Genomic DNA, 12,398 nt, shown 5'->3' on the forward strand with positions numbered 1-12,398 from the left:
CATTTGTTTTTGACCCACTCTGAGAAGGACCTCCCAGCCACATTCCCTTTCTACTAACAACAGAGGACAAAGACTGGGACATCATCAGTCTATGAGGATTAAGCACAACTGAAGGACTGCCAGAAACACATTCCAGAGCACTAACTTTTGAATACACAAACTTTGTTTGCAAACTTGGTGTATGTATGGGGCAGAGACACCAATCCCTGTGCCAAGAATTCCCATCAATCAGTACTGGGAGATCTAGCAGGTGGCGAATTAGAAACTCTGCTGTGCTCCAAGGATGGGGTCACTGCTTGCCAACTCTTCTTGCTAGGAGAACAGAAACTTGAATGTTCTACATGCTGCCAGGAAAAGCTACCTTGAGAGCACCAGGAGGAAGGAGACTACAGCTTGCTGAGGAGATGTGCGCGGAGTACCCTTGCTTAAAATTTGCAGGAAGAATGAAACCTAGGGAAAAATCTTTACTGCTAAGCTGTGTGGTAAGGCCATGCGACCCCAGTCTCTGAAACTCCACCCTGAGTAAGCTTTGGCCTCCTTGATTCCATTTACCAAGTGTTAATTGTTGCAGTTGGAGCCCAGTAATCTCTGATTGCTCTGGTACTCCTGAAAAAGCCCCTACAAAAAGGAACTGAACTTCAGTGACAACCAGTGAGAACACACAAGAAGAAACATAACACCAATTGCTAGTAATTTCCATTGGCCTACCTCTGAAGGAAACTAATGAAACCTGGGTTGATGAAAATTATTAAAATTATTTTTAAAGAATAGGAACTACCTTGTAGAGGAGATGGGTTGCATCTGTTCATATTAACTGCTCACCTGTGCTTAATAATTGACCTCATTTATCCAGATACCAAACAGAGGGGGTCATTCTGACCCTGACGGGCGGCGGAGGCCACCCGCCAGAGTTCCCCCCTCCGAAATACCGCTCCGCGGTCGAAAGACCGAGGAGGGTATTCTAAGTTTTTCCCTGGGCTGGCGGGCGGTCGCCAAAAGACCGCCCGCCAGCCCAGGGAAAAACTCCATTCCCACGAGGATGCCGGCTCGTAATCGAGCCGGCGGAGTGGGAAGGTGCGACGGGTGCTGTTGCACCCGTCGCGTATTTCACTGTCTGCCAAGCAGACAGTGAAATACTCGTAGGGGCCCTCTTACGGGGGCCCCTGCACTGCCCATGCCAGTGGCATGGGCACTGCAGGGGCCCCCAGGGGCCCCGCAACCCCCCCACCGCCATCCGGTTCCCGGCGGGCGGACCGCCGGGAACTGGATGGCGGAAGGGGGGGTCGGAATCCCCTCGGCGGCGCAGCTAGCTGCGCCGCCTTGGAGGATTCAAAAGGGCGGCGGTACACTGGCGGGAGACCGCCAGTGTAGCCGGTCTGACCGCGGCTTTACCGCCGCGGTCAGATTGCCCTGCGGGGCACCGCCGGCCTGTTGGCGGTGCTCCCGCCGACCCTGGCCCCGGCGGTCTAAGACCGCCGGGGTCAGAATGACCCCCAGAATGCCTAAGCCCAGCGCTACCTTAGCTGATTTTCTGATCTACAGTGTGATTTCCCTTGCAACTTTGGTTACCAGGAATCGGATGCCATCTTCAACAGCCTTTTCAAATGTGCTATACAGTTGAATCCTCCTTATGTACAACTAGACAACTTCACAATACGGACTGACAAAGTAGAAAAGTCCTAGTAGTCCTGTCAGAAAATGGTGTCTCCATGCAGTCAAGCACAACATTAAGCATGCAGAAATACCTAGAATGGAGATGTATGACCTCTTTTCTTAATCAAGTACTTAGCTGATTGAACTATTGTACTTGGGAGGAAAGTCTTCACATCTGTGTGTAGTGTATGATCCTTGTGAATGTGCCCTGAACAGCAGCAGGGCATAACAGGGGCTTTTAGCTTCCAATTTCCAACTTCCTGGATGTGACAGTGAGAGTGGGTTGTGTGGTGGTGAGATTGGGGCCTTTCTTTTTGGATGAGGTTGTACGAGGATGGGCTTTGGGGCAGATGATATCATACCAGCTGCAGATTCCATGATTTATTTTCTTCCTTGTGCCTCTGAGTTTAAATTACCAGTGTGAATCTAAGCCTGTGGCTGGCAGAGGCCTTGGATGGGGGGGTTGTGTGTGGTCCAACAGTGGAGGGCAGGAGGTGGGCTTTTTCATTTTAGCTTAAGTTGTGTAGGGTCGTGGTGGTAACATGCCACAGTATATATGTAGTACTTTTCTTTTAGTTGGACTCTTTTTCACCTTGAGTCATCATTCATTATGTTATCTGAACGGTGCAGATTGTATGAAGAAGCAACGTCATTGCTAGGTCAGGGCTATGGCTACTTTTTCATAGTTTTTCCAAGCAGGCAACAGGGAATTGGTTTGGGCAGCTCTGGGTGATGAAAGATCGACAGTTTTAGGCACCCCAGATTTGGGATTCCTTCAGTGTGGGTGTGACCGGAAGTGGGTGTTGAGGGCCTGCTCGGGTCTTGTGAGTGGGTCTTCCAGGCTGGAGAGAAGCAGTACTACAAGAGTTATACATATCCTGTTTTTCTTTTGCTTGTTCGCCTTGCTGGCACAGGTCCAAAAGGGCACGAGGGCCATTGAAGCAATGGTAGGTCCCTGATAGGAGACTTGCATTGTTGCCTGATGACAGGGCCTTTCATGCTGGCAAGTGGGGTCATGCCTGCATCCTCAACACTGTAATGTGTGGCAGGCCATCGAAATAAAAGGAGATGCACTTGTTCCTGGATGACTGCCTCTGAATAAGATCAGGCAAGCAGATATTAGGGATACATCCTCAGACCCTGCACTGGGCACTGTTTGAGAAAGATAATGAATTAGGTGCAACTAAAGAAGGCAGCCTTGAGACCTGAAACACAAATGACAATGTAACAAAGTTGATTTGTGAATAGGACCATTTTGCTGTTGGGTGGTTGATGCACTGACCTACCCGTGATCTGTGAGATGGAAAAGTATTCACTTTTATCTAGTACCTCCTCTATTTTTATCATCCATGAGATGAAGATCAGCCTCCCTCACACTTTAAGAACAACAAAACACTACAATAGTATTTCTCATTCAATTTTTTATTACCAGAATATTTTCCAATGATATGTTGTCGGTTGTTCCTGCCAGGTCTCATCACAATGATATAACACTTTGGAAAAAATATACATCCCAGCAGACCAGCGCTGGAGCACAGGATGGCAAACACCTCAACAGCAACAGTGTATTTCCCCCGTGTGCTGAGATATGCTGGGATGAAGGCAATCCACACACTGACAAACATCAGCATACTGAAGGTGATCAGCTTGGCCTCGTTGAAGCTTCCAGGCAGATTCCGTGAGAGAAATGCCACTATAAAGCTGACAGCGGCCAGGAGGCCCATGTATCCCAGCATGCAGTAGAAGAAGATGGTGTCTCCCTCGTTACACTCAATGGTTATCTTCTCATTATAAGACTTCAAGTTCAATTCTGGAAATGGAGGAGACTGCAGTAACCAGAAAACACAGAGAAGAACTTGAACAAGAGAGCAGAAGAAAACAATGCAACTTGGTGTTTTGGACCCCAACCACTGCTTTGCGTGGCTATTAGGATTTGCTGCCTTGAAGGCAATAACAACAATGAAAGTTTTAGCCAGAACCAAAGACACACTGATTGAAAAAATGATCCCGAAGACAGTCTGCCGGAGCATGCAGGAGAGCTTTCTAGGTTGACCAATGAATAGTAAGGAGCAGAGGAAGCAGAGTGTCAGGCTGAAGAGTAAAAAGTAACTGAGTCCACGGTTGCTGGCTTTGATGATGGGAGTTTCTCTGTACTTGACGAACATGCACAAAATGCCAGCGGTCAGCAGGGCCACTGCACTGGCAACAATTGCAAGAGTGAGTCCGAGAGGTTCTTCATAGGACAGAAACTCAATCATTTTCCTTATACATTGGTCATGTCTCTCATTTGACCATTGGACAGCAGGGCATTGTATACATGTGAGTACATCTGGAAAAAAGCAGATGAAAAAATTAGTTAACAGTTGTATTTTTATTGCTATCTCTTGGTATGCCCTTCCCCCCTTTTTTACGTGTCCCTATTATTTTAACTAACTGTTTAACTGTTGATGACAGTTTAGAATCCTCAGGTGGAGGGGGACTTAGAATGTTGGTGCTGATTAAGCATTCAACTGGGGAACAATACATCTTTTTCTGATTTACCAGAGTGGACTTCCTTATAAGGAATAGACACCAGCACACAATAATCACCTGCTGCACATATTGATTTGGGACACATTTGTTACTACAGACTTTGGGCCTGATTTAGATCTTGGTGGAGAGGAATTATCCTTCACAAACTTGACAGATATCCTGTCTGCCTTATTACAATCCCATGATATCCTATGAAAACAGTAATAGGGCAATCTGGATACCCGTCATGTTTCTGAGGGAGTATTCCATCCGCCAAGATCTAAATGAGGCCCTGAGTGCTTTCAATGTCAATAATGCATGTGCGAGAGGGCATTATCATGACATTCTTGCCTGCCACCATAGATATGTACAGTGAGCATTAAATGAGGACACATGATGAGACAGAGGGGCAAGAACCTCTACAATGATGGCAATCCATTTTTGAAATATTTTTTTATTACCATTTTGCTGTAACAAATATACTTTATATCTTACAGAATTGGCTATTTCTTACATCAGTATTTCAGATCATTGCAAAGTTCTATAACTCATTTCACAATTCGTTGCGACATCACTTCAGTTACTGGTGTTCTTTAATTCAGGTCTGGTGTCCTCCTGTATCTGTCTGTGTAATAAATCAGTGCCATACAATGATGGCAATCCTTAATGCTTATTTTTGTAATTAGAACATGCTCACTAGGAGTAGCAGTGGCTTAGAAAACTTCTTACGAGACTTTATTATTTTTCAACAGATAGCATGTTTTGAGTATTTCGTAATAGACCTACCAAAGAGTGCCACTGGCAAGAAGTATGTAGTAAAAAAGACAAATCTATGAAAATCACAAGTGAAGTGAAAGCAAAAGCTTTGTGTCTGAAATAAGGTGCACATGGCACATCGACGATAGTGCAGTTTCTGAATAACCAATTTTCTAAATATCCACCTCTAATACAAAGCTACACATGTCCTTTACTTACCAGTAACAAATTAACATTTTTAGAAACTGTCTCACCGCTCTAGGAGAGGAACAATTGCAGGATAAAATATGAATTAAACAACAGGCCATCTTTAAGGAAACTGAACATTATTCATTGTTCCCAGGAAAGTTCTATGTTGACTCTTAGTAAATCTGCACCCCAGTGCCATCATTAATGAATATTATAACATCTTTTGGGTAGGAAGGTAGCATGGATCATCCTCTTGATGCAAAACTCCAATCTCAGCTACACACTGATATTCAAAGTTACAAAATGATTGAATAATTAATTGAAGAATTAATTGAATAAATAGGAGAGCATCCCACTTAATAATGCTATAATCCATGGGAATCTGTAATCCCTGCATAAACGTCAGTCTTTAATTTCTTCATAATCGGCTACTTGTTACGCTTTAGTTGTTGATTATAATGAAAAGACATCAGAACTCAACCATTATAAGTCAATACAGTTGATTACTAATGTCACAATGCCAGAGCCAGCAGCCAAGGTGAAAGGCAAATCAGGTAACAGAGCATCATTGAATCAGCTGTTTAAAGCAACGAAACTGGACATTCCTTTTCTTTATTTTGCTTTATTTTGAGCTCACAATGCCAAGCAGAGAGAACATGTTTATCTTTTTCACTCATTAAGCAGAGAAAAGTTTCACATTCTGAGTTAGTGCAGATTTTTTTTTAAACTGACGTATTGAACTACTTCTAGTATCTGTTTAAGCACATAATGAACAAGTTTTTGGTATGTTTTATTTGCACTAGAGGTTTTATTTTTATTCTTCATGTTTGCAGACATGGTTCCTTTTTAGCATGAAAGAGCTACGCTCCAAGGTTTTAAGTGGTTTGTGCAAAAGGTGTGAAGGTGATGGCACTTAGGGGGTCATTACAACTTTGGCGGTAAAAGCCGCTTACCGCAGTGCAGAAAACCGCCAATACACCGCCGCGGCCGCGGAAATCCGCCACAGCTATTATGACCCACATCTCAGAATCTGCCGAAATTCAGACCCCCACACAAGTCCGCCACACCAAAGGTCAGTGATAAACTGGCGAAAAAAAATCCTCCACCGTCACGCCAACAGAAACACGCTCATGCTATCATGACCCACGAATCCACGCGGTGGTCTTTCAACCGCGGTATTCCATTGGCGGCACACACCGCTGCTCTCAAAATACACACACATCTCCAAAACACAGCCACATTGGACAATTCGAAATACACACACCTGATACAAATACAAACACCACTCCCACACACCCAACACAATATAAAACACACACCCACATCACCCACAAACCCCTACGACCAAAATATTTGACAAAGGCCAGAGAGACTGCACAGCATAGACAACCCCACCACACAGAGGCACACAACACCATCACCCACACAAAATCCACACACAAAACACCACACACCACTTCCAATCACCACAATCTTCACCACATACACCACCCCACACATCACCTACACCACCCCATGGCACGGCAAAGACACCCCAGGTTCTCCGAGGAGGAGCTCAGGGTCATGGTGGAGGAAATCGTCCGGGTAGAGCCTCAGCTATTTGGAGCACAGGTGCAGCACACCTCCATAGCTAGGAAGATGGAGCTATGGCGAAAAATAGTGGACAGGGTCAACGCAGTGGGACAGCACCCAAGAAATCCGGAGGACATCAGGAAGAGGTGGAACGACCTACGGGGGAAGGTGCGTTCTGTGGTTTCAAGACACAACATCGCAGTACAGCGGACTGGTGGCGGACCCCCACCTCCTCCCCCACAACTAACAACATGGGAGGAGCAGGTCTTGACTATTATGCATACTGAGGGCCTCGGAGGAGTCGGTGGAGGAATGGACTCTGGTAAGTCAAATCTTAACTATCATATCCCCCACCCTACCTGCATGCTATCACAGACCCCCACCCTCACCCCCTCCCCTATCACTCCAACTCCTCACTAATGTACTAATAACACAAACCACACATCCCAACACCAAGCCCTGCATGACACAACAAAGCTTGGACACCCCTCACTAAAGCATGCCCACTGCACATACCCATAACACCCCCCCAACCATCATCACACAAGCCCCCACACAGGAATGCTAGCACCGGGGTACACGATCACCCACCCATTGCACACCATGACACACACAGATGCAATAATCATGCTTTTACACCCCTGCAGGACCACTACCCAACGTCACCAGACAGGAGGGTCCAGACATCTCCACCCCACCCACAGAAGAGGCCCACAGTGATGACAGCAGCTCTGGCCAACTGGATCCAGATGACCAGCCCGGACCATCGTGGGCCTCGGGACAGTCGGTTCCCCTCGCACAGGCACAGCCCACCACAGACCTTCCACCCTCTGGTAACACCAGCACAGCACCCACCCAGCGGGCCCATACCTCTGTCCCCAGGACACGTCAATCAGCTGTGTGTCCACCACTACTAGGAACCCAGGATAACCCACCACTCCAACAACAACAGGGACCTGGGGGCAGTGGTAGTGGGCACACGGTCCAAGGGACGGAGGCCCAGGAACACAGGGGAACTGGGAGGGCTGCTGTGTGACAGGGGACGGACAGGCCAAGGGAACCCACTCTCCACGAGGCCCTCTCCTCCATCATGGGAGCATACCACCACTCCTAGGAGAGGATGGCTACGGTCCTGGCCAAGTTTCAGGAGACCCAGCGCATGCAGGAGGAACAGTATTTGGGGTTCAGGGAGGAACTCAGAACCATCAGCTCCGCCCTGGGCGCCATCGTAGGGGTGCTGAAGGACATACTGAACACCAGGAGGGACAGTGTGGCACTCCAAGGGGCCCCTGACACTAGCATGGACAATGAACTGCCCACCACCTCCGCCGGCGCTAGTGGACAGGACGCCCTGCCACAGGACCACCACACCAGCACCCCACCCCCTGCAGACGGAGAACCACCCCGTAAGCGGTCCTTGAGATCCAGAAATAGGACAGAGCAAGATGGCAAGACCCCCGCCAAGAAATGAGACCACCCTGATTGTCGTCCCACTTTGTAACCCTGTCCATATTGGAACTGGCCCAGCTCCACTTCCTATGCCCATATGGGCAGTGCACCTTTGAGACTGATAGACTGGACTCTGCCATGGACATTCCTCCACCATCACCCCTCACCATTTTACCACCCCTCCAATATTTAGCACTTCAATAAACACCCTTGAAGCACAAAACAATCTGGAGTCAGTCTGTGATTTTGAAAATGTGTATTAGCTATGACAGTGACAAAATCCATTCTCAAATGTAATGTCAACATACCTATGTCACTCATCACAAGTCCATGAAAATTCTAAGCAGATGACACACGTTGGTAACCACACCTGTGAAACCGTAATGGAAATGTACAACTCAGTTACCATATACTGCTTGAAATTGACAGACAGGATAGAGGTAGAAGTGTGAAAGTACTTGTAGTAGGCAAGAATGTGTTCTCACCTGTGTGTCACTGGAAATATTGCTGGATGACTGAGTCACTGTTGTCAATGTCTTCTTCCTCTGCTTCCTCCTCATCACTGTCCACAGGCTCCACAGCTGCCACAACACCGTCATCTGGACCATCCTCCTGCAGAAAAGGCACCTGGCGTCGCAAAGCAAGATTGTGAAGCATACAGCAGGCGATGATGATCTGGCACACCTTCCTTGGTGAGTAGAATAGGGAACCACCTGTCATATGGAGGCACCTGAACCTGGCCTTCAGGAGGCCGAAGGTGTGTTCGATCACCCTCCTAGTCCGCCCATGGGCCTCATTGTAGCATTCCTCTGCCCTGGTCCTGGGATTCCTCACTGGGGTCAGTAGCCATGACAGGTTGGGGTAACCAGAGTCACCTAATAGCCAAACACGGTGCCTCTGGAGTTGACCCATCAAATAAGGGATGCTGCTATTCCGCAGGATGTAGGCGTCATGCACTGAGCCAGGGAACATAGCATTTACCTGGGAGATGTACTGGTCTGCCAAACATACCATCTGTACATTCATCGAATGATAACTCTTCCGGTTTCTGTACACCTGTTCACTTCTGTAGGGGGGGGGACCAAAGCCACATGGGTCCCATCAATGGCACCTATGATGTTGGGGATATGTCCAAGGGCATAGAAGTCACCTTTAATAGTAGCCAAATCCTCCACCTGAGGGAAAACGATGTAGCTTCTCATGTGTTACAGCAGGGCAGACAACACTCTGGACAACACGTTGGAAAACATAGGCTGGGACATCCCTGATGCCATGGCCACTGTTGTTTGAAAAGACCCACTTGCAAGGAAATGGAGCACTGATAGCACCTGCACTTGAGGGGGGATCCCTGTGGGATGGCGGATAGCTGACATCAGGTCTGGCTCCAACTGGTTACACAGTTCCTGGATTGTGGCACGGTCAAACCTGTAGGTGATGATTAAATGTCGCTCCTCCATTGTCAACAGGTCCACCAGCAGTCGGTACACCAGAGGATTCCGCCATCTCCTCACATGTCCCAGCTGACGGTGCCTAGGAAGGACAACAGAGTCAAGCAACTCAGAGGTATGTACCCACAGTCTACACAGAACACAAAACATAATCCAAAAAGTTGTCTGTATGTGTGTTGAGTCCAGGCCTAGGTATGTGTGACGCAGTTGAAAATGAAGCCATGTGGGCCCCTGAAATGGCGGCTGCCTGACCTCTAAACTGGGACAATGGGATGTGAGGTAACTGCGCTGGCGTTGTACACGTCACGGTAGGTGGTCGAAGACCGCTGCGCAATGCTGCATTGGTTAACATTGGACCCTATGGGTCCCAGGAGCCAATGACAAAGTGCGCCGGCGGTGATGATACGCACCGCTGCAGACGTGACCACCATTTTCTATCTGTTCAATCACTCGATACCTGATCTTCGACAGGAGAGGACCTACACTGCAAGTGCTGCTGTGACCTCGGTCTGGAAGAGACAATGGCTTGTGCGTCTGGGGAAAGGGCCCCTGCCTTCACTGCACAGGATTTGGAGAAGCTTGTGGACGGGGTCCTCCCCCAGTACATGCTACTCTACGGTCCTCCAGACCAACAGGTGAGTACACAGGGAGCAAGTTGTATGGGCTATGCCTGGGTGGAAAGGGCTGGTAGTAAGAAGGAAGCGGGCAGAGTTCCGCGAGCATGAAGGACTGTGAATGCATTTGCCACATGGCAAGGGTAGGGATGTGGGCCACTCACTTTGACGGTGCAGTTGTTACTGACTTCTCTTCTTCCCCTGTACATGTCATGTAGGTCAGTGCCCACCAGAAGAAGGATATTTGGCGTGCCATCGCCAAAGACGTCTGGACCCTGGGGGTCCACCAGAGACGGAGCACCCACTGCCGTAAAAGATGGGAGGACATTCACCGCTGGAGCAAGAAGACAGCAGAGGCACAGCTGGGGATGGCCTCCCAACGTGGGAGGGGTGCCCGTCGCACCATGACCCCCCCTGATGTTCCGGATCCTGGCGGTGGCCTACCCTGAGTTGGATGGGCGCTTGAGGGCATCACAGCAGACACAAGGTGGTGAGTACACTCTCATTCAGCAGACTTTGCTCTCAGTGAAGGTGTCTTCTGTGGGTTTCCCTAGGCCAGGGCGAGTTCCGTAGGCTAGGCCCCTCCGTAATGCAGGCCATGTGGCACTCCACCCCACCTCTGTAGAGTGCCAAGTACAGGTATGCATGCCCCTGTGTCATCTATGTGTGCTGGTGTCCACCATAGCCATGTAGGCCATATCCCAGGAACTGCATCAATAGAGCCCAACAGTGCGGCGTAGTGCAGGGGGCTGCTGTGTCTGTATTGTCCGCCAACGGTAGCGGTAAGCCATGCACTCAACCTGTCTTTCTTCCGTTCCCCCCCCCCTTTTTGTGCTCTCCCTGTTCTTGTGTGCATCAGCATCATCAGGCGGAGGTACAGTGGCACCGGAGCATGAGGGAGCTGCATCCCACATGGCCATGGAGGGCCACACCACGGACTCTGAATACACCAGTGGGACGGAGGGCGACACGGACTCGTCGTCCGATGGGAGCTCCCTTGTGGTGGCGGCAAAATCTGTGCCCCCCACTTCTACAGGTACAGCCGCCACCCCCCCTACCAGCACCACCCTCCCAGCAGCCCCTCAGCCTTCGCCCCTTGCCCGCTCACCCAGAAGGGTGGGCATCACGTTCGCCCCAGGCACCTCAGCCCCTGCCCCTGTCACCTCTGCTGCCCTCAGTGAGGAGGCCATTGACCTCCTCAGGTCCCTCACTGTTGGGCAGTCTACCATTTTGAATGCCATCCAGGGTGTAGAAAGGGAGTTGCAGCACACAAATGCATTCCTGGAGGGCATTCATTCTGGACAGGCTGCCCTTCATCGGACCCTGCAATCTCTGGCCTCAGCACTGATGGCAGCCATTGTCCCTGTCTCTAGCCTCCCCCCTCCAAATTCCTCCACCCAGACCCAATCCCCTGTACCCCAGCCTATCCCAAGCACACCATCAGACCAACCTGCACACACGTCAACACACAAGGGAAGCTCAGGCAAACATAAGCACCACACATCCCACAGGCACTCACGCAAGCATCACACACATACAGACACAGCAACATCCACTGCCTCCACTGTGTCCCCCTCCTCCTCGTCTCCCTCATCCCTCCCAGTGTCGTCTACACTCTCACCTGCATGCACTACCACTACAGCCACTAGGTCCCGCACCAGCACACCCACCACCACACCCCACCCACCTGCACTCACCACCCCCCACTACCATTTACACGTCCCCTGTGTCCTCTCCCAGTGTGTCTGTGACGCCATCCACCTCACGACAGCCTCCAGCGCATGCACCTGCACCCACATCAACAAAAGTTACACCTCCTACAACCACCTCCTCTTCCCCCACTCCCAGACCCCCTCCAGCTACCCGTTCCAGTGTTCGTAAGAAACTTTTCCTGAGCAACCTTGACCTCTTTCCCACCACACCCCCTCCAATTCATGTGTCCCGTACTAGCACCTCAGCCAAAAAATAGCAGGTACCCGTGGTGCCTGTTAGAGGTATGTGGAGTGCACCGGGCACCAGGGCAGCCAGTGTGACACGGAGCCACAGCAAAGCCAGTCCCCCCCCTGTGAAGCACCAGAAGTTGGACAGTGCCCGATGGGAGAGGGGGAAGTCTCCAGCCGGCAAAGCCGCTCACAAGGGTCTCGGGGGGAGTGTCCACTCAGCTGTGACTCCTCCCAAGGTGGTGAAGGGGCAGAAGAAATTGCCA

The 12,398-nt window shown here is 49.7% G+C and overlaps 1 protein-coding gene across 1 annotated transcript in view; it reads right to left on the reverse strand.

The window, feature by feature from the left end:
• Positions 1–12,398, reverse strand: part of LOC138249310 (vomeronasal type-2 receptor 26-like) — a 179,521-nt gene that overhangs the window by 25,440 nt on the left and 141,683 nt on the right. The window contains exon 10 of the mRNA XM_069203268.1: positions 3,083–3,982. Within this exon, the coding sequence (XP_069059369.1) occupies positions 3,083–3,982 (900 nt within the window). The remainder of the gene's footprint in view (positions 1–3,082; positions 3,983–12,398) is intronic.

Source organism: Pleurodeles waltl, chromosome 8 (assembly GCF_031143425.1).
Source record: "Pleurodeles waltl isolate 20211129_DDA chromosome 8, aPleWal1.hap1.20221129, whole genome shotgun sequence".
Classification (NCBI taxonomy): domain Eukaryota; kingdom Metazoa; phylum Chordata; class Amphibia; order Caudata; family Salamandridae; genus Pleurodeles; species Pleurodeles waltl.